General features: G+C 46.1%; 2 protein-coding genes across 5 annotated transcripts; one reads left to right on the forward strand and one right to left on the reverse strand.

The window, feature by feature from the left end:
• Positions 1-1,270: 1,270 nt before the first annotated feature.
• On the reverse strand, positions 1,271-8,490 carry NPHS2 (NPHS2 stomatin family member, podocin). Of its 2 annotated transcripts, XM_074597536.1 has the most exons (8): positions 8,214-8,490; positions 6,475-6,578; positions 5,480-5,552; positions 5,092-5,174; positions 4,014-4,217; positions 3,225-3,280; positions 2,305-2,383; positions 1,271-1,588 (listed from the first exon to the last, which is right to left on the reverse strand). In XM_074597536.1, exons 1-8 carry the CDS (start codon positions 8,488-8,490, stop codon positions 1,310-1,312), a joined length of 1,155 nt encoding a protein of 384 aa, XP_074453637.1. In that variant the 3' UTR covers positions 1,271-1,309. The 2 variants fall into 2 exon arrangements, with proteins under 2 accessions (XP_074453637.1, XP_074453638.1); XM_074597537.1 differs by lacking the exon at positions 4,014-4,217 and having other exon boundaries at positions 8,214-8,484.
• Positions 8,491-10,196: 1,706 nt separating this feature from the next.
• On the forward strand, positions 10,197-27,586 carry TDRD5 (tudor domain containing 5). Of its 3 annotated transcripts, none has more exons than XM_074598576.1 (12): positions 10,197-10,301; positions 10,964-11,193; positions 12,193-12,648; positions 13,463-13,563; positions 16,077-16,297; positions 17,210-17,416; positions 18,893-18,959; positions 19,922-20,122; positions 21,405-21,566; positions 22,794-22,943; positions 25,391-25,489; positions 26,433-27,586. In XM_074598576.1, the coding sequence occupies exons 1-12, from the start codon at positions 10,294-10,296 to the stop codon at positions 26,445-26,447; spliced, it is 1,917 nt and encodes a 638-aa protein (XP_074454677.1). In that variant the 5' UTR covers positions 10,197-10,293; the 3' UTR covers positions 26,448-27,586. The 3 variants fall into 3 exon arrangements, with proteins under 3 accessions (XP_074454677.1, XP_074454676.1, XP_074454678.1); XM_074598575.1 differs by having other exon boundaries at positions 25,391-25,607; positions 26,433-27,003; XM_074598577.1 differs by lacking the exon at positions 25,391-25,489 and having other exon boundaries at positions 26,433-26,582.
• The last annotated feature ends 257 nt before the right edge of the window (positions 27,587-27,843 follow it).

Below are 27,843 nucleotides of genomic sequence, written 5' to 3' on the forward strand. Positions count from 1 at the left end.
AATAAAATGAGTGAAAATGCAAGAGCGAGCGACCCCTGCTAGGCACACGCATGATGGCCAGCTACTGTGCGGGCAATTAAGAGAAGGGCCACAAAGTGCCCTCTGTCTTGGCCTCTACAGACCAGTAGCAGCAGAATGTTGGGCCTGGGAATGGCCGTATGAGAGAGGTCTGCTTTGAAGCAAGGGGAGATGCTGCAGGTCAAGTAAAAGGGCAGCAGCAGAGCTGACATCCAAAAGGGCACCAGGATCAGAGAAACCAAATGCAGTGGTAGTTCCTTTGACAGTCCCCCATATTTTTGCCAAGGGAAACGATTGCAGTATTTGTAGGTTCCTGGTCATTTCAAATAGCCTTTGGCAGAAAAAACAGGAGTGCTGAGGATTATAGGACTTTAGAGGACTTTCTCTGTTCCTTCACTGTGTCTGGAGGTTACCAGGGCAGCTGCAGCAGGCAAAGGTATTACTGTTCTCGAGTACTGGCTCTTTCCCAGCGGTGCTGGATGCCCTCTTGGCTGCTCAGTGGGAGCTGGTTAAACCATCACCTCTAAAATGTTTAGAGATGCCCACAAGCTCAGATCTTGTCCTGCCTCACCCCCCAGTGGAAGCAAGCAGCAGCACAGCCTGCCTTTCTTCTGCACAGATGATGTGCCTTGCAGGGAAGTGCCAAGCCTTAAAAGCTGCTCTTTTCTCCTCTTCCTTTTCATCCTGTTTTAGAACCAGGGCAAAACACCCGCGTTGCCTGTGTGTGTCATGTGTGCATGGGTGGTGATCGAAATCCTATATCCAGGACTACGCCTGGGACCCAGCTTGTTCCCTCATCACAGAAGAATGAGGCTGGCAGCACCCACCAACCTGCCTGAGTGCTGAGCCCCTTCCTGCTCCCCCACCAGTTGTCGGGCTCCCACCCCTGCCTGCCCGCCTGTTCAGTTTGGGGTGGGGGAGTTTGAGTACATACGGGCTAGTCTGTCCCTCCTGCCAAGGTGATGGGGCAAGGATGGATCGAACCCAGGGGTCAGGCCCAAGGGTGCCAGGGTGCATCTGGCCCTGTGAAGGGGAAGGGATGACACCCCTCTTCCCTCAACCCCTGCTCACATACATGCCAGACCTGCTCCTTGTGATCAGTATTTTTCCCTTTCCAAAACAAGCAGAGGCTTCTTCCGTGTACAATCCACTTTATATTACAGGCCTGGGCTGCTTTCCCTCAGGCCTCCAGAACAGGACCTGCCAGTGGGCTGCCAGTACATCAGCCTTTTTGCCCCTCTCTGAGCAGGACTGACCAGGGGCAGTGTGGCAATCATTTCTGGGACAGGTCTTAGAGCATGGGTGAGTCCTTCTTGTCTTCCGAGCTTTCTGGGAGCTTTGTGGTAGCTGTGAGGAGGCTGCTCACTGCCGGAGGACTGTGGGTAGCCGGAGAGACCAAGTTCATGGCATCCAAAGGCAAGGGCAAGATGAAAGCAGGAGGTTTCTCTGCAGTAAGGGAGTGCAGAGCATGGAGGTAACGGAGCTGAGCAGCAGCAGGGGCACTGGACAGGATCTCAGCTGCCATCCGCAGGGACTCAGAAGCAGCCTTTTCTGCCTCAGCAGCGATCACCTACCAAGCAGGGGAACAAAGAAGGGTTCTGTGAGGCTGGGAGTAAGGGCACACGGACTGTTCATTACAGAGGGAGGTTGCCACCATGATATTCCCAGGGCCAGTGTGATTCTAACATTCCTGCTCTCTGAAGATCTTGGCGTGTACTACACCTCTGTATGCTCCCAAAAGTTTGGGAGCTCATGTCTAACTTGTTTTTACTAGGCCCATCAGGGCTCATAATTGGGCATACCCTTGCTGCAAAAGCATGGGAAAGGGCAGCCCCCAGGCTAGGCTTAGTGGGGGGATGCTGGACACCAACGTTATCCAGGCTCTTGAGCAGCTCAGTGCAAGGGATGGAGACCAGCCTGGGCTTAGCAAGGCGCAGGGTACATGACAGTGGTGACAGCCCTGCACTGGGCTCCTAGAGGAGAGTGAAACCCTGAGGAAGAGATCTGCGTGGGGATCACTGTGGGCCCAGGGATAACCCCAGACCTCTTTGCATATCTTTCTGTTCTACCTGTAGGCCAGGTACCAGATCTGACACTCCACTGGGCTGGCCTGGACTTCTGCTGCAGCTCCGCTTGCTAGACACAACTTTTGAACAGGAATAGAAGCAAACGTATTTTTCCAAAGCTGCACCCTTGTGTGGCATGTCCCAGGGACCTTAAAGCAGGGGTGGGAAAGGAAAGAGGGATGCTTTGGAAAGAGATGAGAAGTATTCAGAATTGGCATACCCGCACTTTGGCCTGTCTCTGGGCCTCAGCTTCCACAGCCAGGGACTGCCGGACTTCAGCAGGCAGCTGCACGTTGTTGCTGGGGTAGTAAAGGACAGGGATTAGCTGAGCTTTAGGCTTTCCTGGCAGCACTGGATGGTCAATCTGAGGCTTGAAATGGGCTCATCAGTCAGTGTCTGCAGAGCAGTTCACTCACATTCTTTGCTTCCTGGGTCTTCCTCTTTGCGTGTCTCACTTTAGCCTTTTACCTCCATTCCCATCCTTCTTTTCCAGCCTGGTTTTCTAATGACCAGGCTTGCATGATCACTAGGCAGCAGAGAGACCTCTTCTCTCTGTGCCTCTGAAGCATTAAGTCTAAGCTCTCTCCTTGTGAGACAGCAGAGAATCCACTGGGAGACTGCTCTCAAGACAGGCACAGGAATTTCCTTCTGCTCACAGATTTACTCATTCACTGCTTGGCTCTCTCTTCCATGGCCCTCTATGTGACAAGCAAGTCCCACCTTTCTGCATGGGCTTCTGAGTGATGAGTCCATCCTTACCTGTGCTAAGACCTTGGGGCCTTTGATCTAGAGTGGGACACAGAAGACTCAGTGCCTGCTGCGCCTCTTGGGCTACCAGAATTGGGTGCAAACTCTGTCTGCAGCAGCAGTGAAATGGTGATGACATCCCAGCTAAGGATCCTGCCCTGGCTGTCAGTGCAGGATCAAGCACAGTCTTCGCATGTGGAAGTTTTACATGAGGCAGAGACTGAAAGGGCTAGGGAAAATAGGAAGGCAAGAGATGAGGCTCTACCTTCTGCAGAATGGCTGCAGGGAGAGAGCCAGAGGTAAAGCAGAAGAGGACCAGGCATCAGTGAGCAGGGCAGGACAGGTACTTGCAAAGTGCCAGGGAAATCTCCTCTACCAGCATTTCCTACCTACATTTCTGTTCTCTCTACTTTGATCCCCCAGCAGCCCGTGACCGCATCCAAAGCCACCTGTGAAGAGTAATATTTTTAGAACATGGGGAGAACACCAGCTCTGGCCTAGTCCCATTACAAGGAGTAAGACAATGCAGGCACATTAATTCAAGGCAGTTAACTGCAGGACTGTAAGGCAGATTTATTAGGTTTTGTGTGCTACTGTGTGAGGCCCCTCAGAAATAAAATTAATTTCCTCACTTTACTTCTGATTTGTGTTTGCGCCAGGGGTTTTGCGTGATTTAACTAGTCCATACTGGTTCAAGTATGGAACCAATTCAGTTGCACAGGAAACATTCAGTTCCTGAGTAGTGTGATCATGTACACGTATCACAGACACAGAGAACTGCTGCTGGAGATCCCAGGTATACTGGTTTTATGGCAACTCACTCAGGTTGCAGAATACATTTATTGTGAGAATCTCCTCTCTGGGGTAAGTACTGATGCTGGGGTATCACAAAGCACTGATGAAACTCGTGTAAGTGATTCCTTCATGTCCCTCGCACAGTACTGTCTGCTACTCACCATGGCTGCCTGTTGGGCCCACACTGTATATCCTTCCCCAAAAGTGATATGAATTAAAAAAAAAAAAAAAGAAGAAAAATCTCCCATTTTTCTGTGAAGGAGAAACATGTTGTTATTGTACCCTTCTGCAAACCAGTGTCTATGATTTTGAGAGACTGATCACTAGAGTTTCTTTGTGGAGCCTCAGTTCACCCCTTGCTCTGCTACCTCCCCCCTGTGGGAGCACCTTTATCTCCTGACTGATGCTCTTCCTCTCCAACAGAAGTTCAGAGAAGGCTCGATGTGCCAGGAGGCGTTTCGTGGTGGTCTGCACCAGCAGCTGGATGGCACTGGAGATGCTGGTCAGGGTGGTGAGGAGAAGAGAGGCATTCTCCAACCGGTAGTAGCAGACAGCATCTATCTCCAAGGTAACCATGTCTTTGGTCACCACCTAAGCAGAAGACAGTAGGGGAGATGGAGCTGGTTCTGACAACTCTAAGGTAGCACAGAAAAGCACACAATTAAGAGAATGATGAAGACTAGCTGGACGGCTAAGTCTTTGTAGTTTCTACATCTGCTACTGCCTGACCTTGGGCAAACTATATAATGTCTGGATCTCAGTTCCCTGAGCAGCATCTTTGTGTCTGTCTCCTCAGTACAGCTGCTGAGCTGGGGACTGTGAGTAGGTCGTCATCCTACACTATGTTTCCCTGCCCACTGCTGCCTGGTCCATTGCTGTTCTGAGAGCATAGGCTGTGTCCTGAGGTGTGTGCTTGGTTATTGCATCTCCAGAAGGATTTGCTGTACACCATGGGGATGAGCCTGGAGATGCTACCAGGCAAGGCCAGTCCCACTGGCAATGCAGCAGCACAGACAACGCGTCCCAAAAGGAGAAGAGGGGCTGTGGCTAGAGAGGTTGGAGGTTCAAGGGTTAGAAGCAAAGGTTCAACCCTTTCTTCCTCCCAGGCTTATACAGGAGTGGAGTACATCCCTTACATCATTTTAAGATCTTAGTCTGAGTTCCTGTCCTCACTGCATGCACTCCTCAGCGTGGTGGGTAAAAAAACCTGGTCCAGTATCTCTGGCCCAGCCACTCCCTATTGGTCTGGGTTACCACTAAAGCATGTCAATTTGAATGGAATTAAAAGCAGTAGTTTTAAAAAACAATAAAATTCACTATGGTGAATTTTTTGCCTTCCATTTTCTGAGGTGTTAGCGTTACTTTGAGATGTTTTTTCGAACTTTTCTATGCAGGGATGAAGGCTGGAAGCATAAGGTACAACGTTAAAGAGATCCAAAAATTAATATGGGGGGGTCAGCCATACCTGATGGAAGGGGATCTCTAGGGTTTTGAGGCGGAGGTCTATCTTGTGATATGTGTCCAGGCAGGGAAGGAAAAAGAAAAGGCCTGTGGGAGGAAGAGAAAGGCAGCTGGTGATCATCAGAACCACAGAAATTGCCTTTCCTGCTCTGGAGAACAGGGAAGGGTTTGGCATGTAGAACTACAAAGGAACGGCAATACATAGGCTCAAATTCTGAGGCTGCTTCTGTGATGGGAAAAGCCATTAGAAGTTATTGGCCCTTCAGAGGAAGGAGTAAAGACATCCCATCTCCTGTCTGGCCATGCCTGCTTGGAGGGCACCAGCATGTGAGCTTGGTAGAGCATGAAGAAGAGGAGTGACATGGCTGGGGAGAGCTTAGTAAACACCTTACCAGGTCCTCTGGCTCTGCCAGGAAGGAGATGCCCAAGTCGGAAAACAATGGCTCTCTCATACTCCCGCACCACCTGCAGAGGGAAACAAAAACTAGGTCAGAGAGGAAGGTGTAGGACTGGGGAAAGGGGCCTCACCGGTATGGGAGGATGTCTGTTCTGGGAAAGCCCTGCAAAGGGAGAATTTCATGAGGTATGACTTAGTGGAGTCAGCTATGACTGAGTCCATTTACCCCTGCAGAGAACCTGGCCGAGAACTGCTGCCTGCGTGAGCAGTGTTGGAGCAGCCCTGTGACAGCCCAAGATTTGGTGAGAGCAGCCTGTGTTAGAGCTACCCAGGGTTTCCCAGGAAGAAGCCAGCATTCTGCTTCCTTATAGCCTGGCCAAACTTGAACACCTTGAGCTAAAATTTTGCATGTTGGTTGTTAGCCTCCAAGGGAACCATGTGTGCTTGTGCTCACATGTGTAAGATCTAAATTGTAATACTGACATTGAGAACAAGATGCATGTGAAATTTCCTGAGAAGTGGGAAACAAAATATGCCTACTTGTAGCCATGCTAGAAATCTGAGAAAAGGGGAGGAAGAGGGAAAATCTGATATTAACTGAGAAATCAATCTCTTAAAATTTTTAATTCAAAACCTATTTACCCTGCTGCTGCAGTGTAGCCATCTCTGGGCTGGCTAGGATGAAGGTTATGTTTGAAAGTTAACAGACCTGCAACTTGTTTTAAAAAAGAGAAACTTAAGCCCTTGTCTGCTGATACTGATATTGCAGCAGGAGTATTTGGTAAGCAGTGACTGGATCCCTGTGCAGCCCTCTGTAGCAGCAATGTATCGTAAAGGGTACATAAAAATGAATGATGAGTTGAAGAAGTGTAAATAGAGCCTTAGACCAAAAAAGCTTTATGCTCATGTCCAACGCATGCTGAACCAGTGAGTTACAGCCATGTGAGACACCGAATATTAAACGTAGAGAGGTCCCATGACTATTCTCACCTTCATGCAGAACCAGACAGAAATGGGGAAGGTCATTATGATGAACAGGAAAGACAAGATGGTCAGAAGCCACTCACAGATGCCCAGACCCGGAGAGTTTACACCTAGGGAGAAATTCAACATGACTATGTTAAAAGAGATCTGCTCCCAAAATACTGATGGCCTGACAAGTCCCTGCACAGACCATCTTTAGTGTTGTCCTTTGCCTAAATCCAGTGTATGTGAACCATTTGGTTCTCTCTGAAGCTGTGTTAAAGAATACTCCCTGCCCCATGTGGCCAGGAGCTGCCAGGATGGATTGACAGATTTTGTCTCTCCTTTACTGGCAGAGATTGAGCCGTTATTCTCCATAGTGCCTTGCCTAGAGAGCAGCCTTTAGATTGAAGACCTGTGGCCACCAAGCAATGTTTAAAGGCTTGGAATGGGCAACTTGTTGGCTGCGCTGGGATCCCAGAAGCTTATCTGCCAAGATAAGCTAGTGGCAAAGAGAAAGATTGTAAATAAGAGGCAGCTTTCAAAATGCACAGCCTGAAGTGCCCTTCCCTATCAGAGTATCTCAGGTCCTTTTGGAAGAGGATTTCAGTGGCACCCCAGCTCCCTAATACAGCAGGACCAAGCCACTGGTGCTGCTGAAATCTCCCTGTGCTCTACAGCAGTCCCACCAAGGTGCTGGAGGCTGACTGGGGTGGTAAGCCCCATGTGAGTATTACCTTCTACATCTCCCCAGAGTGAGTATGGGTCATTTTGATCTGGCTGCCCTTTGTTGTGCTCCTGCCTGAGGGAAAATCTGCAGGTATGGCATGAAACTAGATAGATTACTTCTGGATGTACCTAGACCCAGAGGCTGGACCATGTTTTCCAGCAGTGAAATTAGCATCTCTGCATCCCTCCCATTTTCTATCCTTTCTAGCCATTCCATCCCTGCCCCTTTGCCGCTGGAGCTCTCTGCAGAGCCACCAGGTCCTGAAACCCCTGGAATCCCAAAAATCTGCGTTATCACTATAGCTCCGCAGCACCACTCATTAGCTGGGATTCCTGTAATTGAGGCAGAAAGAGGCAGTTCTGAAAAATTAGTCCCCAGAGAGACAGAAGCAAGTCTGAACCCCTTTAACTCTAGGGCAGCAGAACTGCTGGCATGGAAGCAGAAAAGTAATGCTGGCTCCTGTAATACACATCCTGTAATACAGCATCTGTGGTGGTGCTGGGTCCAAAGAGGCCCAGCCATCTTGCAAAAAGACTTGTGATGCTTCCTCCTGTCATGGCAGGCTGGGAATCTGCCTAACCCATGGTCTGGAGAGGAGTTGCTCTCTAGGGTTATCCAGAAAGGGAGCTACAAGTGCGCATTTCAAGTGCAGTTCTTCCCTGCAGTGCAGTTCTTTGGGTTGTGAACTGGCATTAAGGCTAACTCCATCTACCTAAAGAAGGACAAGCAAGAAAAGGAAGAGAATAGAACATGACCAGGACTGGGGAGCAGTAAGCTGAAACATAAAGGATGCTGGGGATGTAAATGCTTGTTGCAAAGTTCATTGCTTTCCTAGACAGCGCTGATCAGCCTGGACTGGCTGCAGAAGCTGGCTGAGAGGCTGGCCGGAGTCTCCCATATCCTGTCCTGAGGATAACTACATGTCTCTGCAAGGTGGGTGTGCTGACACTCCCTGTGCAGACAGCAGTCACGCTGTGACCCATGCTGGGTCAAAAAGCCCATAGCTTTCCAGCCCCTTCCCTTCAATAAGCCATACCTTCCTCTTGCTGCTCGCTGTCCAGCAACGCCATTGCCTCCATTTCTTCATCAGATATCACATCATCCACATCCACCACCGTGGATGTGTGCACCCTACCGTCAGTCCCTGTGGTGCTCTTGATCTCCTTTGCTTTCTCCTGCTTTATGTCTCCCCTTCCTTTGCCACCTTCTCTGCTGCTCTCCTTCTTCTCTCGTTTGCTCTGTGTAACTGGGGACTCTCTACGTCTCCTATGAGACTCCCTAGAAGAGCTCCGAGACCTCTTATCCATCCTCATCTGTGCCGAGGAGCATGCAGCTGCCTGTTGATGAATCCTACAGATGCCTGTAGGATGAATTCGTGCTTGAATTTATTGCTGCAGGCAGGAAAACTAGGGAGGGGAGGAGAGAAGGGGAGGTGTCAGATCCAGGAGGTTTTTTTCAAGTTTATCCCATGCTTGTCAGACATAATGGACAGTGAAGTGAGCAAGCTGTTTCCCAGCTGCTCTGCTCTCGTCGCACACTGCTGTGGAGATGGGAAGGAAAGTTAGACTTGGACAGGGTGGACTCCAGGAGGACATTCTCTTTATATCTTACTGCCTTTGGAAATAAAATACAATCAGAAGCACTCACATGATTTTCAGTAGATGGTTTCTACAAAGCTGTTGAAAAGCAACCTAAACTTTTAGACTTGACTTAGCCACTTGTCAGACACATGGCTCCAAAGACCTCAAATGGTGAGAATCGCCCAGAGCAATAAACACCAGGGTGAAAAACCTTTACTGATGAGACCAGTGGCTTCCTCAGGAGTGCTTTGAGGGGGTGTTGCAGGTAATGGCTGGGTGAGCAGCATCTCACACTGGTCTGCTCTCTAGAAACCCTTTGGCTGGCACAGCGGAGGGACATTGGCAGCAAAGTCCCTCTCCCTAGGGTCACCTCAAATTTTAGCAGGGAAGGAAATCAGCTGGTCCCAGTTCAACCATGAACTTTCCTGAATGGGTGCAAAGCACGGAGGCCAGTGCAGGGTTAAAGCTGCTGAATCTAAATTGGCAAAAGAGTTTGTGCCTAAATGCCTCCCTAGTTTTCTACAGCAGGAGTGTGGCAAACATAGAAGCTTTTTTCTTTTCATGCCGCACAGCCTGTGGTGACATCTGCAGAAACCTCTGCTCAAAAACTCTTTTTATACAGTCACTGACTATATTAAAGAAACCGGCACCTGACTGGAAATCAAACTACAGCACGACAAGGCTGGAACATAAAGCAGTGACTTCCCTCTCAACAGGGCAGTGCTGAGCTCAGGGTCCCCCAGTCTCTGGTGTGGAGGAGCAGCCGGAGGGAGCTGGGTAGCTCCCAGCCAGGGAGATGCTGCTCTTGTTTTATCACGGGTTCCTCTTTTATGAGACTTGCGGCCTGCCAGGAGTCAGGATATTGCAGGCAGGGAGGGCAGGAGCACCAGCTGCCTGCCTTCTCTGCTCCCTCGTGCAGGTCACCAGGGAAGCAATGGAGGGAGAGGCCCAATGACAGAGGAGAAAAGTTGGGTGGAAACAGGGCGTTAATTAATAAATTCATACGGTATCTGGGTTTGCTCTAGAAGTGCTCCAGAAACCTTTTTTCACTTGGCCAGCGTGGGTAAGATGGCCTCCAGCTGCCGAAAAGGGCAGGTGGCCTTTCTTAAGTGGCAGCAAAACAGCGCCTTGGGCCAGGTTTTGGCCAGGCTCCGCTTGCTTTTCTCCTCAGACGCACCCGGCGGGACGTCCGACGCTCCCGACTCTTTCGCGATGCCACACCTTTTCCTGTCAGAAGGGGGACGCACCTCACGTTTCCTACCCACGGGCAGCAGCTCCGGGAGGGACCCTAGGGGTCGGTCCCCACAGGACATGCTGTCACCTCCCGGCCCCGGCAGCGGGAGGCCCCTCAGTTGCCCGACTGGCCAACGCCCTGAGGAGACGCCTCAGGGCGTTGGCCGGTCGGGCAACTGAGGGGCCTCCCGCTGCCGGGCCCTCACGGCTCCGCCCTCGTGCCCCGGAAAGGCGGGAAAGGGAGCGCGCAGGCGCAAAAGCGGGGACGTGGGGGCGTCGCCGCTTCGTGAGGGAGGCGGTGGGATGGCGAGGTGAGCGGGGGCGGTGCCGGCGGCAGTAGCGATCCTCCCTGGGGTCTCTGTGTGGGATGGTGTCCCCCAGGCTGTGCGTTTTTGGGGCGTGGGAATGTCTCTAGAGAGCGGTGGCCATCTGGGGTCTCTGTGGGGGAGTCTCCAGGCTGTGGTTTAGGGGCAGGGGAATCTCTTTAGGGGGCGGTGGCTCTGTGGGGTAGAGAGGGGAGTCCTCAGGGCTGGGTTTAAGGGCACAGGGGGCTCTTTGAGGGGCGGTGAGCCCGTCGGGGGCGCGTGTGTGGATCCTCAGCGTGTTGGGTGTGCAGGGATCTGTGGAGCCGCAGGGTTTGTAGAGGGCAGGGGTTTAGGGGTGTACTAAACTCCGGGGGGGAATGCAATGCGTGCAGGGGCTGTCATCCCATGGGGACAGACAGCGAATTCAGGAGGAGCTGCGATCTTTGCTGGGACAGTAGGTGCCGAAAGGGTGGCAGCTCCAGGGGTTGCAGACAAGGGAATACAGGAGTTGATAGGTAGTGGCTGTTGGTGAACCTGGCTTGCTGCCCTCTCCACCCCACCCCCCCCCCACCCCCAGCTTTTAGCTGCTAAGTGGTGAAAAGTCTTTTGCCTGTATTTGAGCAACTGCAGTACAAGTTGTTTTCTGCTTGCTTTTGTTGCCCCTTTAGTGCAGACAAGGTGCAGCTTATGGAGACGCTGAAGAAGGAGGTGAGATCGCTGCTAATGGCTTCAAAAGAGGGCTTAACCCCAGCACAGCTAGAGCAAGAGTACATGGCCATGATTGGCAAACCTCTCCCTCTATGTGACCTGGGCTTCCAGTCCACCTTGGAGCTGGTGGCAGATATGCCTGAAGTTGTCAGAGTCTGTTCTTACGAGAAAGGCACTTTTATCCTCAAAGGTGAGGTGTTGTTTCCTTATGGGTGGAGGAATTGTTTGGAACCACTTACTGGTGTGTGCAGGATGAGTTCCCAGAGCTGTAGGTCACATTTCTCTGTTATTTTTCTCATACAGCTCTGTTTAATTTCTTGTCTTTGATGTTTCTTCCTGTATTTTGATCTGCCTTTTAATGCTTTTCCGTTCTTTCCTCCTGAAAAATCAGAGGCTTCTAGTTATTTGAGTACGTTTTGCTATCTGCCCTTAACTTTAGAAACTGCAGTAACATTTCTTATGGGTACACTAGAACTGGTAAGCATCGCCGTTCCTGTAAATGTAGTCTACAGCAGGAGCCAAAACCAGGGATGGGGCCTCTTGGAAGAAGCTGTAAATGTCTCCCTACCTGACCCCATAGGAATTTCAGTATGTCTCAAAGAAATGTTTTCATTTTCTTTTTCTTTGGGGAAGAGCTGCGGAAACAAATGGTAGGTGCAAAGAGTTGACTGGGAAGGGTGAAATGATTTTTTTTTTTTTTAGAGTGCTACAGAAAGACAAGAAAAAGTTGTTTAAAAGCATGGAAAAGACCTGGGCTGCTCCCCAGGGAGACCTTGCCTGCGTGGGTGGGTGCTCTATAGCGGGGGTTTACTGTGATTCTGGCTGAAAGGAGCAACGAGCAATTTACTGTTTTCCCAACAAAACTTGCAGCAGCTGGATTTCCTCTTGTGATCCTGTATCCAAGAATTTGACCCATCTTCCTGCTTAGATCTGGATTTATAGGGATGAGGAGGGTGCAGATTGGTTGTTGGCTGTTAAAAATCGTTCAGTCTGTATTTACAAAGGAGAGGAAAAGTGGTTGCCCTGCTGGAAATTGGCCACAATTCAGTGTGATTGCTTTTGAAGGAGACACCAGCTTCTGAAAAGGGTGGAGGGAAGAGGAAAGAAAGGAAAGAAGAGCTTTGCCCGTGTGGAGCTTTCAATGGTTTGCTGTTTTAGTTGTCTAATAGTTTATTTCTTTTTGTTGTAGCCATTGCAGATGAGACCACCAAAGCGATTGCCAAACTGGTTGCTAGACAGCGAAGTGCTAGGGCACGGAGGAGTGCTGCTGTGAAGGCAGGAGCTGCTTCTCCCTCTAAGAATCTGCAGAGTTTCCCTCAGAGGGGCAGGGCTCCTGTCCTGCCAGCGACGGTGAAGGCTGAGCTGGAGGATTTGCTGAGTTCCTCACCACTTATGCTCTTGGACTTTGATAAGGCCTTCTTCAGACGCTTTGGCCGGGCATTCCAGTACACGCAATATGGATTTTTCTCCATGCTTGAAGTCCTCAGGAGTGTGTCTGATATCATTGTGGTTGAGCAGACAAGAGCAGGTTCCTTGCTGACCCTGAAGAAGTACCTGGCAAGTGAGATAGAGAAGGAAGAGGTGCCGCAAGGTGAGGCGAAGGAAGAGGTGCCGCAAGGTGAGGCGAAGGAAGAGGTGCCGCAAGGTGAGGCAGTGTGTTATTTAACCGAAAGCATGTAGGTCTCACAAGCACTGTGGCAAAGCAGCTGTGTTTCAGGGGGATTTTGCTGCATTTCCAGTTGCTGTAGTAGTCTCAGTTCCCCTAGGTTTTAGCACAGAAGGGCTGCGTGGTGCTGCAGGAGCAGCTGTCACAAGGGAGTTGCCTTGGTAGCAGAGAGCTTAATTAGAAGTTTTCTATACGTTGCCACTGTTGTTTGGTGTGAGGTGAAAGAAGGTATGTTTAGCCCATTCAGAGAACAGACTTCCTGAATGTGTGTATAGGACTGGAATTTCTAGTCATTCCAGGCAATAGATAACAAAACTAGAAGGATCTGCTCAAAGTCTGCTCTGCAGGCTGGTAATGCCTTTCTGATGTGCTTTTTGAGACTGAAGGGTTAGCACTAGTCTGAAAGGCACAGCTACAATGTTCCACAAAAGAAGAGACTGCAGATGTCCTCAGTGTTCCCATAACAGCTATGAGAGAAGGTAGAAAATCACACACATTTCCTGCCAAATTCCTGACTTTTCTGGAGAAAATTCATTTTAGCATCATTCTAGCAATTATTTAACCCTTAGCATGCTTACAAGAGCAAGTGGTTTTTGTTATGTTTTGTTTTAATTTATTAATATAGTGAAAGATGCCCCTCAAGTGAATCCTGGTGGCTGTGAATGCTACAAGATATGAGGAAAATGGCACCAGTGCTTTCAGACTTTCATTTTCAGATGTCTTCTTTTTCTGCTTAATATGTAACACTGCATCAGTCCCACAAAGAATAACAGCCAAATTATTGTCTTTGCAGCAGCACCTGCAGTTGAGATGCCTCCTTTGGAACCCAGCTGTGAGCCAGAAAGCTTCCACCTGTTAACAGAAGAGAAGTCAGAGCCAGTGGAAGCACAAGCAGTAGGTTTGGGTGATGGCCTCAAACAAGCAAGTGGCTGGATGAGCGATCTGTAGCTTTATCATGTTCTAATCTGGGTGGTGATACTCTTTTTATTGCTTTTGTTTCTGTTGAGTTTGTATTGCTGATGCGCAGCTGCTTCCAAAAATGTTTGTACTTCTTTTAGATGAGTCTGGATGTTACCAGATTCATACTGACCTGGTATCCAGACTAGGTCTTTTTCTTGTCTCTTTCTGGTCTTGAGATCTAAGTTACAGATCATCTAAGGTCAGTTAAGTATCATCGTGCTCCTTGGTAATAGTGGTAATGCCTTTTGGTGTACTTACTTGTAACTAGACTTTAATAACTTTGCTCTTAGACTAGCTGTGTGAAATTCCCCGTGCTGCAGTAGGCAGGGCTTAAGTGTCAAGCAGCTATGTGACAGAGCTGGGGAATGGTCCTCAGAGACCTTGATTCCTGCAGTCTCAACTCTGCTCTTTGGTTGGGACTTTGAAAATTTTGAGATTTTGTTTGTTTGGGGTTTTTTTTTGTTTTGTTGAGCAGTGGGTTTTTAGAAAGGGATGGAGAAGAGCAATACAGAAGCACTGAACTACCAAACCTGATTGGTAGAATTTGTCCATTTTTTTGTTTTGAGCATCTTTAGGCCTTCTTTTTCTCGGGAAAGTCCTCCTACTGGGAGGTATTTTCTCTGCTGAGCTCATCTTGTGCCTGTACGCAAGCGTATGGTTAGAGGGCATAGGTAGGGAAAGGGTCCCAGGAGTTCTTCCTGACTTTGGTGTTTGATGTACTGATGAACTTGGATGCGTGGGACTATGAGTTGGGTTTTGTGTGGCACTTCATAAAACATACCCTTTAGAGATTTTTGGCAGGCTCTTCTGATCCTTTAAAGAAATTTTAGTTTGGTGTGATGAAGTTCACAGGGAATTCCCTTAGATCAAAGTCTGCTTGTGGGGAGGATGTGGTCCTCATAACCCCAACCTCAAGTCAGATTTTTGCTCCTGTGTATTGCAAAGGGAACCTATTTAAAGATCCTAGCAGTATAAGTCTTGGAAGGTGTTTGTACAGCTAGTATTCCTCAATGAAACACCAAGTTTGCTGTTTTGTTTTAAAAAATCCCTCACAGGGAGGGAAGCAGGTTGGAACGTGTTACTTTGCATACGAACAGTTGTTCATTGGGATGCTTTTTTGTAAACATGTTTTTAAGTACACATCTTCTACATCTTCCACAGAGATGTCTTGTTGACCCTACCAATGTGTGAGCTAGATTATAAAGATCATGTGTGCATGTAACAGTCTGATATTCTCAGAGCAAAGCTGTTCCTTAGAAATGCCATTATTCCTAGGCACTTTTTAGAGGAAATCCTGAAATATAAGGTTTTTTAAGATGTTATGCTGCTGCTCAAGCAAGAATTCCCTCAGTTGCACTTTAACTCAAAAATGTTAACTCACTATTTGACTCAATGTTTTTTTTTCTTGAGTTAAAAATTTTGACTAAAATACAAAATTCAAGAGCATTAGCCCTTGCTCTGTCTGCAAAAGGAGAGACTCTCATCTGCTTCTTTAAACAATGGTTAAAAGAGCCAGTATTGCAAAACCCCATTGTTTGCAGTTGAATTTAGCCAAATAAGCAATGGGGGGCGTGCTGGAAGACAAATTTCCCATACATTGACTGATGTATAATGCACTGTTAACTTGTAGCGTATTCACGACGAGTAAAGCTGAAATATTTTTTTGACTTCTGATAATTGGAGGAGTGCTGCTCATTGGTGCAAAAGAAAGCTCTTGAGGCAGTGAAAGTAGCTGATGTGTGGTTAAGGTTCCCATCTGCACTAGTTCAAGTGAAATAATGTTTTCAGCAGCTAAAGAATAACACAAAATTTTAACCTGTACTAACAACTCACTGTTGTACAAATTTGTCTAGAGTGAGAAAAGAACAGAGTTTGTAGATTTTGTTTGGTTTTATCCTTGGGAAATAGCTCTAGTGTGAAAGTGAGATGCATTTGTGCCTTCTGTCACTTCTGAATCATTTTCAGATAGAGTTTTGATGGTTCCGTCATGTGTTCCGTCATGGTCACGGAACACAGAAATAGCATCTTTTGGGTAAAATCCAACAAACAGGTAGGTTGTGTTTGGTTTGGTCTGTTTGGTGTGGGTTTTTGTTTTGTTCTGCTTTTTTAGCAATAGCCGTTCAATACTTTTGTCTAAGTATGTGACACGACTTCAGTTCCTCTCCTTTATTCCTTGCAGGAATATGAGCAAGGTGTTTTTGTTGCACCCCTCTTTACACTGGAGGGAAGAAAGAAGGAAGGAGGAGAGTGAGTGTGAAAATGAATGCTTCTATCTCAGGGAAAGTTTTAATCCAAGTTTGCAAAATTTGTTGGGATTCTCTGATACTCAGTAATTCACAGATCCTCAGGAAAGCAGAACTATTTTTTACCTTAATGAAAAGGCCAGTCATGTGTGTTCAGTGCATGACAAGACATCTGAGTGCCGCTTTCCTCTTACCCATTTGTAGCCTCAAGATTTGGAGCAGTCCTTGCTAGCCACATTGATAATGACTCCAGAAATCCCCCCAGATGCTGTTCAGGACAGAAGCCTTTGCAGTTTACCACCACTGGAGACAAGGTGCTTGGTTGGAGTCTTTGTGGAATTCATTGTCTCTCCAAGCCAGTTCTACATCCACATCTGCAGCAGGGAGACATCTGATAAACTGCAGGATATGATGTTTGAGATGAGGTGCGTACGTGCTATGCTGATTCAGTACTACTACCTGTTGTGAATGTGTTTGCGCTGAGGGAACAGGGCACCCAGCTGTTAGTTATGGTCACTGCTGGCTCGATTACTTGATACAAGGATGCCGGTGCTGTACTGAAACATGTATTCGTAATGCTTACTCATTCCATTCATGGTTTTTTGGCTATGTCCTAGACAGTCCTAAACTTTAAAAGCTGGAAAAGTTATGGAAAAGAACTTCAGGGTTCCTTTGCACCTCCCTGTTGTCTGTGCTACTGTTGCCTGTGTGCTCTGTTGAGGCTTTTACTTCATCTCCAACAGTTATCAAAAAAGCAACAGGTAATAGGCCTTCGTCATATCTATATTTGAAAGCAAAACCCCATCAATGGCTTTGTGTCAGTTACATTGACCATACTACAGCTGCTGTTAATTGTGTGCCAAAGTAAATGCTTGATGTCCGTGGGGCACATGTAAAGTGTGATTACAGACTCTGCGGGCAGATACTGTGTATATTAGACAGTACTCCAGAACCTGGTTCTTAAGAAGCACTGACATGTCAAGGTAATGTTAAGAATTAATGACTAGAATAACTGTATTTAGCCTCTGGTTAATCCCCATTAACTTTTTGTTGGACCCCAAGAATATCATTCAAGTGTTAGAAGCTTGGGTTTGCATTTTTTATTGTCATTTCAGTTTAAGTGTAGCAGAACAGAGATGCGGAGCATCTATTGGGGTTGGACTGGATGACCTTTGAATGTCCCTTCCAAGCCAACACATTCTATGATTCTATTAAAACAACTCATGAAAATTCATGTCATGGGGACTTTGAGAAATGAGGATTCTTCTGAAGCCCTGTATATTTCTTTGTTCATCTGCATCCTACCAAGCACGGTTTTTTGTTACAATCTTTTGCAGACACTGTTACTCAAATAAACTTGTTTCTGATCGTTATATCATGCCTGAGTCTTCAGTACAGCCTGGACAGCTTTGCTGTGTAATGGTCTCGAAATGGTGGTACCGCGTTATCATCCACCGTGTGATCAATGACCAAGAAGTAGAGGTGTTCTACCCAGATTACGGAAACCTCGAAATTGTCCGAAAGTCTTGGCTGAGATTCCTCAAGTAAGTAAATTACACGTGGGTGAGAGAATCACAGAGTGGTTGAGATTGGAAGAGACCCCTGGAGGTCATCCTGTCCAACCTCCCAGCTCAAGCAGGGCCATCTATAGCAGGCTGCACAGGACCATCTTGGGACATTTTTTGAATGTCTTTCAGGATGGAGACTTTACAAGCTCTGTGGGCAACCTGTTCCAGTGCTTGGTCACCCTCATAGTAAAAATGCTGCTTTCCAGCCGGTCAGCCCCCAGCATGTAGTGGTGCACGGTGGTGTTTCTCCCCAAGTGCAGGACTTTGTTGAACTTTGGGGTTCCTGTCTGCCCATTTCTCTATCCTGTCGAGGTCCCTCTGAATGATGATAGCATGACCCTCTGGTGTGTCAGCCACTTCTCCCAGTTTTGTATTATCAGCAGACACGCCCCATCATCCAGATCATTAATGAAGATGTTGAACAGTATTGGACCGGGTTTGATCCCTGGGGTACACTGCTAGTTCCTGAACTCCAACTAGATTTTGTACCACTGATCACCACTCTCTGGGCCTGGCCCTTCAGCCAGTTCTCGGTCTACCTCACTGTCTGCTCATCCATCCCATACTTCATTAAGTTCTCTATGAGGATCTTATAGGACAGTGTCAAAACCCTGACAGAAGTCAAGGTAAACGATAACCACTGCTCTCTCCTCACCTACCAGGCCAGTCATTTCATCACAGAAGGTAGTCAAGTTGGTCAAGCGTGACTTGATTAGTCCATGCTGACTACTCCCTGTCACCTTCAGAAAGACATCCTGGCATGCAGATTTCCAAGAAAGAATCTGTGGTTTTATTCCATAATGGTGCCTTGCAGGCACTTCCTTGTTCCATGCTAATGCTTGAGGTGATATTGTTTAAGACCTGTTTTGCTCATCAACCCTGTCCATCACTCCCTCGCAGTGATTTTGGGCTAAATTCTTTCCTGTTTCTGCCTTCATTCCTCAGTCTTTCCTCTTGCCACTTTCTGTCACTTTGGGGCAAGCTCCCTAATCCTCCTTCCTGGGTTCTGTGAATGGATGTAAACATCCTCCTGAATGGACATCCATCCAAGTGGGATGCTTATGCAGTGTCAGAGGTAATTATTCTTTTCTTTTCCATATTTGCTTCTTCCCTCTCATTTGCCTCTATTTATTCTTGGCCATTGACATTCTTTGGTTCAAAAGTCATTGCTCTCTGTCCCTAACTTTGTAATCATAAATAAGGGATTATGATGGGAAGATGCTTGGGCAAGGGAAGGCATAAGGGATTAGTTGATATTGCTATTTCTGCTGTGCCCATTCTCGGGCTATAGAGTGTTTTCCAAAGCTGCTGTTGGGTTTCAATCATAAGTGCAAAATCCAATATGTGCCCCTATTCTGATTTTAAAACCCAGAAGAGGAGGAAGTTCTGCTTTTCTGACTGGTTTTGCTCTTTTTTTTGCTATAATGGTGATGGCTTTGTTTTGTATTGTAGGTGGTGCTACTTGAAGCTCCCTGCTCAGGCCATCCCGTGTTCCTTGGCATGGGTAAAACCTGTGGAGGTCTGTGTTCACATGCAGGTTTTTTTTATTGACATTCGTATGAGAGCTATCAAGTAGAGGTTGGCTTTTTCCCCTGATAAGGGCAAACATTTGGATTAATTCAGGTCCCATTGATGTTTACAGCAGAATTGCTGCTGTTACAGTCAGCAGAGTATGGCTCTGTAAGTCTCTGTCTCTGCAAGGGATTGCCATTCCGCTGTCTGTTTTCCTTATGATCAGAGTATTCTTGCTTATATTGTTGCAGAAACAGATAGCTGCTGTTAAGCAAACAAACAAACCTGTTTCTTCCACTGACAGTAGTTCTCTACGGTCCTTCTGAAGTCTTGGTGGCTCCAGCCCTCTGTTTTAAAAATTTATTCTGTGACAGAGCTTTAAATGAATTGATTTGATGCAGTCAGCATTGCCAAAGAATTATAGAGATCATAGGAAAGTTTCTTTGTGCTGGGAAACCTCTTGGTTAAGAAGCCTGAGGAGGAAAGCATGTGATCAGAGTTGCTTCTTCTGTGTTTTAAAGACAATATTTTTAAAAAAGTCATTTCCTCTGTTTTTTGGAGGTTAAGGAATCACAGTTTTCATTGTGGTGAGGCTTAGATTCTTCTTAAAAACTTTTGACACTTTTAACATTTATAATCACATGATTCCAGGAATTTAAAAAACAAAAACTAAACAACAACAAATAACTGTGTTTTAGGCAGTTGTGGCAAAATCACTGGTGAATGCCATCGAACGATGTTTGGAAATATGTATTTAGGATGAAAGGGCATTCCCAGCGTAACTAGCATTGCAGGCTTTGGGGTAGGTTGATTCCCAGTGCTGGGAAGCTTGTTGGCCTGACTTCCCTGTATTTGCCCTTAGCCTGACCTAGCTTAATTGCCTTTTTGACAAGTGCGCACAAGGGAAAGTCTCAGGCAGTGGACGTTGGTCTGTTTTATAGTAACTTTATGTTCTTGTTTCTTCTTCAGGATGCGTGGTCCAATGCAGCAACTCTCCTATTTAAAAAGCTGTGTGGCTCCAAGCTACTTGTGGGCATCGTGGATGAATATGTGAATGGCATTTTGCATGTCTTCTTGTGTGACACGTCCACCGAGGAGGATGTCTACTTCCACTGTGTCTTGAGGGATGAGGGATGCGCTGATGTCTGCGGGGAGAACGTACCTTCCCAGGTCAGGAGGGAGGCGTGTACTGCTGAAAGGAAAGGCAGGGGAGGGATCGATGGATCGATTGTGTGCATGTAATGGGAAGATCTTTAGCTTGAAGCAATAGTTTTGTGAAGAGCAAAACTGGTATTCCCTGCTGTCCTGCAACTTACCATTTTGTGACTGCATCCCATGGTGTCTAACTCCATGGGGAGAGCTTGCTTTTTGGTTAAGGTGGAATCTCATGATATCTCTATGGAATCTCTCAGCAGAGATGTTCTGGTTTAGCAGAACAAATTATTGTCATCCTGTCTTCTAACAATGGATTAGGTGGTCTTGATTTTTTTTTTCCTAAGTTAATTAGCTTGTTAGTATTGCAGATTCATCTGGAGCTGACACACATCTTATATAAATAACATGAAAAAGTAAAATAGCTGTAGATCTCATCTGGAATTGAGAGGTTGTTAAGAGATGTGTTAGTTACTTCACTACTTGTTAATTCCAGCAAGTTTTGTTAGTCATAAGTTGATGCCCCCGATTCATCCAAACAATTAATGAGAGTAAGTTGATTAGATTTTATTGTCTGATTTAAAGTAGCACTGCATAGTGGCAGGGGCAGTTGACTAAGGAACAAGATAGTTAAATACGTTATCTTGGCCTCTTCTGCTCTAGACATTGAAGACTAGTTATGCCATTAACAAACTGAATTATGGAAATGGTCTTGGCTTAAAAAGTCTCTTTGCTAGTGAAATGTACAATGTTGGGCAGCGTAAGCATGGTACATTGCATGTTGTGCCTTGGACAGACATTCAGGTTGTACGCCAGTCTAGAGAGCACTTAAGATTTAGGCCCATCTATGTCATTATCTGAATGTCTCAGCTCAGTTTCAGTAAGAACTGTGTGGATATGAAAACCCTTAGAAAGGTACTGCCACGATTTTATATCTCAGCAGAAATTCAGGCTTTACAGCCTGGAGTGCTTCTATCTGTTTTAATCAAGAGATGCAGAATGGGTGTTTTGGCAGGATTAGATCCTGTGATTGTATTTTTGCATGTGTATGTTCAATTTTGGGGGGAGGGAGGGTTTGCTGAGTAATTTTGTTGCTGGAGGGAGAAGAGTTGATTTTTGTAGTAAGACAATTTCTGCAAGAATTTGGAGCTTTTTTTTGTGGTGGTGTGCTTCTTCATAAAACCTGTTAGAAATTTGCTGAATCCTCTTTGTTCTTTGTGGTAGTTGCAATATGGTTTTCTTGACTGTACTGTGGTTTGTAGTGGTCTTTTGTTTTGTTTTTTTTGTTTGTTTTTCCTAGGGATTTGAGGAACTGAATCCTTCGGCCTTGTATGTTCGGCCCAGTGAAAAGCAGGAGAATGCTGAACTGGTGGAGCCAGACCTTTGCTTGCAGCAGGAATCTCTAGATGCAGACGGTGAAGCAGCACGCTCAAAGCTGGGCAGGGCTGAACTGTGTGACCAGGTGAGAATTTGACTGTGACATAGCTATCGTTCAATGAAATCAGTTGCAGGGGTCGGTTAAATATGTACTGTTTTAGTCCCATGCAGTTTTTTTGTGGAGTTGTTTACTCTTAAGAGTAAAAGCTAGTGTAATGTTAGTAACTTGTAAAGTAGTCATTTTACCTAGGTTTTGTTTTAGCCAACTGCATTTCTGTGCTGGAAAACTCTATATAAGCTGTATATCTTGGATATTAATGGCCTTGCACTGTCGATACATCGTCTGAACTGGAGGTCCCAAACCAGCATCTTTATGTATTTGGAAGAAATTAATGTGACTGAGACTCTGCAAATGTGAGTTTATTGTGATTTTTATGGAAAATCTGGTTAACTGTAGCAAGATATCCATATGTGTAAATGTCAGATATAGCTGGCTATTTGGAGACTAGAGGAATGTAGATGCATTCAGGTTTTCTCCTGTCTGATGTGGAGGATCTTAGAATCCTTTTCCAGAAAGTGCAGTCTTCTAGATCTCTCTTTGTGTAAGACTTTAAACATTTCCTTCTCTGCTATTCTGTTTAGTTGCCCGAAACAATTCCTTCTCTGTTATGCCCAAACCACGACACTTCCTTTTTGCATTACTAATGTGATCATCAGTGTCAATTATAAAATTCCTCAAAATGTTTTGAACTGGAATGAAACCTGTCTAATATGACACTTGTGACTGCTCAGCTAGCGTTTTCTGGTAACTCCTCTTCAGCAGTGGGGAACTCCCTTTGCATTTTCCAATCTTAGATTTGCCTTGTCAGGATTAACAACACCGCCCCACCCCTCTGGCCCTTAAGTGCAAAATGGCTGGACACTGTTGTATCAGCTCTGCTATGTTAGGATACTTCTTCATGGTAAAATTTCTCAGAAGGCAGCAAGCAATAACCAGAAAACATTGCTTGAATAAAACTATATTTTCCAAGTGATGAATTTTACTGTGGAGGAGAGAAGTTAAAGTGACAGTTAGTTTCTTGCCCACATTATTTCCCGTCCTTCCATGTTTTTTCTGTCCTTTCCAAGTAGCCCAGACTTCTCCAAATAGAAATGTTAAAACTTCAGAGCAGAAGAGAAAAGTTCCTTTGCATTTCTCTCTCTCTCAATCTCTGAGAGGTATCATTTGGTTGCTCTGTAATTTGCTCCAGTGCATCCTGCTTCCTTCTCCCCACACAAGCTGTACCTTTTGTTGCTTTGTCCATCTCCTCAGCAATGGCACCTGTCTGCTAAGAAGGAGACAGAGGATGGTGTGCAGATGCTTTTGGATGAAGTGAGTGTCCCAGGAGAAGCAGACCGAGAGCCTGAACTTGCACAGGAGGGTACAAATGAAACTCTTACAGAGCTTGTGGCAGTGGTTAAGGTAGGGTTTTTTTTCTCAGCTATTGCTGTTGAGAGGGGTTGTTCTTGTTTTTAGATTCTTTGAGTAACCCTTTCATTGCTTCGACATGTATCTTTTTTTTTAAGTGACTGACGAAGAAATGACTGACTATTAGCATGGGCTCAGAGCTATACGTTTTTCTCTTTGCTGTTGTTTCTGGTGTTATTGATGGTACACTCGTGCTCCACTGGCACGTCAAGGTATTTGTGGAAATAAGACTGACCATTTCAGTGCTTCATAGATCAAACTTGGCCCTTCTTCATTCCTCTACTTCCCCTCCATTCACAGTCCTGAGGGCTACTGTGAGTAACTGGAAGTTATTGTGGGACTAGTCTGAATCACACAGCCCTCTCTTTCTAAGTTAGGAGGATGGGTTTGGGAAGGTTGCGGTTTGGGCTGTGATTTGAGAGATTATGTGGCACTGGTGTTGCAAGTTTACTTCTTATAGTGATTAATGATAAGTCTAACAGGGCCTGCAGCATGGCATTTTGTGAACGCTCCACTCTGGGTTCAGTGGGGAGCCAGTATCACTCAGGATTTGTTGAGCCACAGAAGGCATTGCAGAGCTGGAAATGGGAGTGTGCCTACAGGGTTTTGGACAACCACAGCTCCTTACGCTTCTGGAGGTTGATAGTGGCTGAGACAAAGCACTTCCTAGACAGAGGGGGGAAAGCAGTAAGAATTGATAGCTCTGGAGATTGTTACCTGAAAGGGGTGGAAAGAAAGCAAGCTGGGGAAAAGGATCTTGAGGGAATGAGAGAAGAGGAAAGTTTCTGGTAGCAAGCGTGAGGAGAAAGTGTGATGAGATGGAGGCAGGTGGGCAGATAGCGATTGGGTCCTCGTGAGCTGACTTAAATGCTCCCCTGCAAGTATTAAACTATGTGAGTTTCAAAGCACAGGAATTTTATAACTGGATCAGAGAAGTCTTGGGCACATTTTCTGTCCCTGGCTGTGAACTCTGTTACAGTATTCAGAAGAGGTGACAAGAATTTCTATTAAGAAGACCGTGGGATGAAAAAATAATCCTGCCTGTAGACATTAGGGGGGAGAAAATGCATCAGTCAGCTAGTTATGAGGACAGACAGGAAGGTTTCCTTTCTCTGATTCCTGCTCATCGCTTGGCCTCAGGGTTTTGTGGCACTTAGAGCATCACCATTCCCTCCCTTCCAGTTTTCACTGCTCATGTTTTCCGTTTCAACGCTGGTGGTCTTAATTGTGTGAATTAGGAGGAGAAGTAGATACTTCCCTACTTCCTTGCAGCACTCTCTAGGGTACCCTGTCTCATTTGCCTCTTCCGTAAACTGAACAGCCTCTTTTAATTATTTCCATCCCAGCTTTTTCCAGTGCTAGCAAACGTTTTTAGTGTCCACCCTTGCACCCTGTCTGCATCCGCTTTGCCGCGGAGTGACAGTAACGCTGCCTGTCCCACAACAAGGATAACCTAGGTGGCAAGAGGACATAATAATAATCTTTTAACCCTGTTGGGTTTTGGGGTTTTTTTTGTCCTACCATTGTGTTTTTTACTGCATGTTAGGCAGGGGTTTTCAGGGGACTGGTGGTAGCAAGCTGAGTAGTTTGGTTAATTGGACTCCTGTGGTGCCTGTCATTCAAATTATTCTATCTTGGCATCCCGTCAGCACAGAATTTCTGTTGCCCAGCCAGGTAGCGCTCCTTGCTGCTTCGAGAGGGTCTCATAGTTCCTTTTTGGGGGCCAATTTAAATTGCTTAAATCTGCTTGTGTAAAAACAATGGTTTTGTTCTGGACCAATCTTCTGAACACGCTCTTGCCAAAGGGTGAAGCACCTCTGGATGGTGACTCACCCCTTCTGAAGATGGATACCTTTCTTCTGCTGCCTTGACCACAGAAGAAGCCTAGAGAACAAGCACCTAATTTTTTAACAGCTATGGTTAGGAAAGGTGAATTGCTTCTTGTCTGTCGTTCCTCTATTTTTCTCCTCCGTGCTGTATTAACAAATACAAACATTGGCTCTAGTCCCTGTCTATGGCTGAGACATGGGTGACCATCCCTGGAACTTAAATTTAATTTGTATTATTTGCAAAAATGCAGAGGGACTTCCAGTGACTCGATTCCCACTCCCTTGCAGAAACTCCCTTTGTTGTTGCCACCATGTGTTCTGCGTGGGGCTGCTGAGAGATGAGCCAGCTGTTAAGTCTTTGCTAAGACGTGGTGATTTGTATCTTGTAATAATCTGTCACTCTTTTCAGCTTGCTGTGCAGGAGAAGCTGCCCTTTGGCCAAGGTTGTGAGTAACAAGGTTTTTTTTGGTGGGTTGTTTTTTTTTTTTAATCATCTGGTTGCTGACATTCCAGTTCTTTGTGGACTTTGAGAGATAATAAAGGTCAGGGCAGCTAATGAACTGAGTGTGCACTAATCACACCCTCTCCTGAGTTTTTTGTATACATTTGCAGACACCTCATTCTCTTGGAGAGTCCTCAGTGCCTGCTGTCTTATCCAAGTCAGTGGAAGACACTTACACCTCCTTTATCTACTCCAAGCAACCAGCAGAAGTGAGTCAAGATGACCCTGATCAGATAGAAAGATTTTCCAGCAAGGCCCAACTTCCCGAAGCTGTACATCCCTCTGTTCTACTTATGGCAGTACCATTTATGCTGGACAACCATAACAGTACGAATAGATTTGTCAGTAAAATTTAACACAGCGAAAAGCTGAGTAGTCTGTTACTGTGCTATGAGTCTTGCACTCACTATTGGGTGTGCTAGGACTGGTGCTGTTTCTTTACTAGAACAGATGAAAATGTTGGTATTTGTGTGGGATGGAGATGTGACGATAATGGCTGGATGCAATGCATCGGTTTCACCTTTGCGCAGCAAAATGATTTTCTAAATGTTTAATGGGAACAAATGAATTGAGGGTTATTTCTCTGTTGATTTTTTTGGTGTCTTTTCTAGACTTTCTGCTGCTTTCATGCAGAAGTCTTTGTTTCTCCACTCCATATGTTAGCCTGTGCTCATTTCATACTTAGAGTGTCTCAATCTGTCAACCGTAAGGGTCAAAAGTGTGTTTTAACCTTGTAAGGCCCCTGTGTGGGTGTTCATCTTCCATCTCCCGAACGATGAAAGAATTCACAACACCCATATGAGAGTTGCCCGATTTATGAGGTAGATTGACTTGCCAAAGGCAGTGCCTGTTTGTGCCTTGGAAGAGAGCTGTCTACTGTCTGTCTGGAGTGGAGGCAGAGTTCTCCAGACAGGAGCTACTCAATTCATATCTGATCTCCCACCTCTGGGGAGACAGGGGTGAGCACTGGGAGGAGAGGGAGAGAGGCTCTTGGATTATACTGTGTCAGGCTCATCAAATAGATGTGTGGTAGAAAGTCCTCTTGCCGTGACCTGGTAAGGTCCAAGCAAAAGGAATTTGAAGCTAAACCGGAGCTCTTAAGAGTTGCCAATGTAGATACCATCTTTCTTTTCTGTCTCCCTCCTTATGCAGATGAAGAGAAAATGAAGAATGAAGACCTTTCCAGGGGTCTTGCAGTTGGCCTGTGCCATGCCAGTGGGCTGTCTGACCAAAGGCCGTCTCAGAAACTTTATGTCCCTCCTACCACGCTGTCTGCGGTGTTGGCAGCTGCACGCTTAGCCACTTCCAGTGACTACTTTCAGTGGCCCCCAAGCCTGAGACAGAAGGTGTGAGAAGAGGGGAGAAGCTGGAGCTGGAGAAGCTGCTGAGGAAGGCTACCTAGAGAGCAGGAAAGGCTCTCTGTAGGACTGTGCTGTCATTTTCTTTTTTTTTTTTTTGTTTTGTTCAGAAAAATTTAATCCCTTGAAAAACTTGGAATCTAACATCTCAGATGTGCCCAGTACATGTGGTAAATGTTACTTTCACTTTGAGGAAAATAGTTTGGGTTTGTTATGCTGGTGGTATACTGATTTATTGTTCCTCAATGTAATGGTTCAGGAGAGCATCTGAGTGTCACAAATGTTATATATCGTTTAAGTTTAGGAGAGGGAAACTGGCTACTTATCCCTCCCTCAGTAAATGAGCAGTTTTGATGTTGTGTGGGAGATGGTTTTGGTTTTTAACACCATGGATGCTCTACACACGCCTTTCTGCTAGGAGAGGTCATTGTATCCCAGCTCAGGCCTCAAGTGCTGGTAACTTACAAAAAGAAACCTCCTTCCCCAAGAAAAAGATGCTCTTATTTGCTGATGAATTAGATTGCCATACATATGGAGCATCAGGAATCCTGTGTTACAGGTATTGAATGAGATCCATAAACAATCCAGTGAGAGAAAGCTTGATGCTTGATGTTGGCCATATTTATGTAGCTCCTTGCTTGTGTCAAGAAATCCTCTTGGGCTTGAGTTTATTAATGCAGAGAAAAGCTGTGAAAATAGAAGTGCCCTGGTTATGAATGCTGACGTTCAGCTGTTTTGCTGGTGCCTAGACTGTTCCTCAGGTCTTCAGAGGCTTCAAGGGCTGTTCTGTGCCCGCCTGCAAACATAAACGTGCCAGAGGTATGCTATACTGCAAACCACCAAGAAAAGCTCAAGAAAGGGTTTAATATTAATATTGTAATGGCTAAAAGCCCAGCATATGAAGTTTATTGATTAGACTAGGTGATCTTTAAAGCTCTCTTCCAACCCAAACCTTTCTGTGATTCTGTGACTATTTTGTTTTAATTTCAGCATTTCGAGGATGTGAAAGGGCTGAAAAAATGTAGAGAAAGAAAATCTGCGTCTTGTTAGGAAACGACTGGATAGAAAGCTAATGTCAGAGATGGAAGCAGAGAAATGAGGAGCTATGGCTTGAACAGGGTCTGTATAACCCTGTGGGGAGATTCAGGGATTCAGGCTTGTAGCTGGAGGGTTGTGTTGCACATGTTCGTCATCTAGTGTAGGGC

This window comes from Larus michahellis, chromosome 8 (assembly GCF_964199755.1).
Source record: "Larus michahellis chromosome 8, bLarMic1.1, whole genome shotgun sequence".
Taxonomy (NCBI): domain Eukaryota; kingdom Metazoa; phylum Chordata; class Aves; order Charadriiformes; family Laridae; genus Larus; species Larus michahellis.

What these genes read in the sequence shown, in the direction of transcription:
- TDRD5 (XM_074598575.1), top strand. An exon ending in GAAGGAAGAGGTGCCGCAAG is followed by an intron (nt 12,649 to 13,462) that starts GTGAGGCAGTGT and finishes TTGTCTTTGCAG; the next exon opens with CAGCACCTGCAGTTGAGATG. An exon ending in TCTTGGCTGAGATTCCTCAA is followed by an intron (nt 17,417 to 18,892) that starts GTAAGTAAATTA and finishes TTTGTATTGTAG; the next exon opens with GTGGTGCTACTTGAAGCTCC.
- NPHS2 (XM_074597536.1), bottom strand. Translation starts at nt 8,490, where the DNA reads ATGAGGATGGATAAGAGGTCTCGGAGCTCTTCTAGGGAGTCTCATAGG. An exon ending in AAAGTAGAGAGAACAGAAAT is followed by an intron (nt 2,384 to 3,224) that starts GTAGGTAGGAAA and finishes TTACTACCCCAG; the next exon opens with CAACAACGTGCAGCTGCCTG. An exon ending in AGAGACAGGCCAAAGTGCGG is followed by an intron (nt 1,589 to 2,304) that starts GTATGCCAATTC and finishes CCTGCTTGGTAG; the next exon opens with GTGATCGCTGCTGAGGCAGA.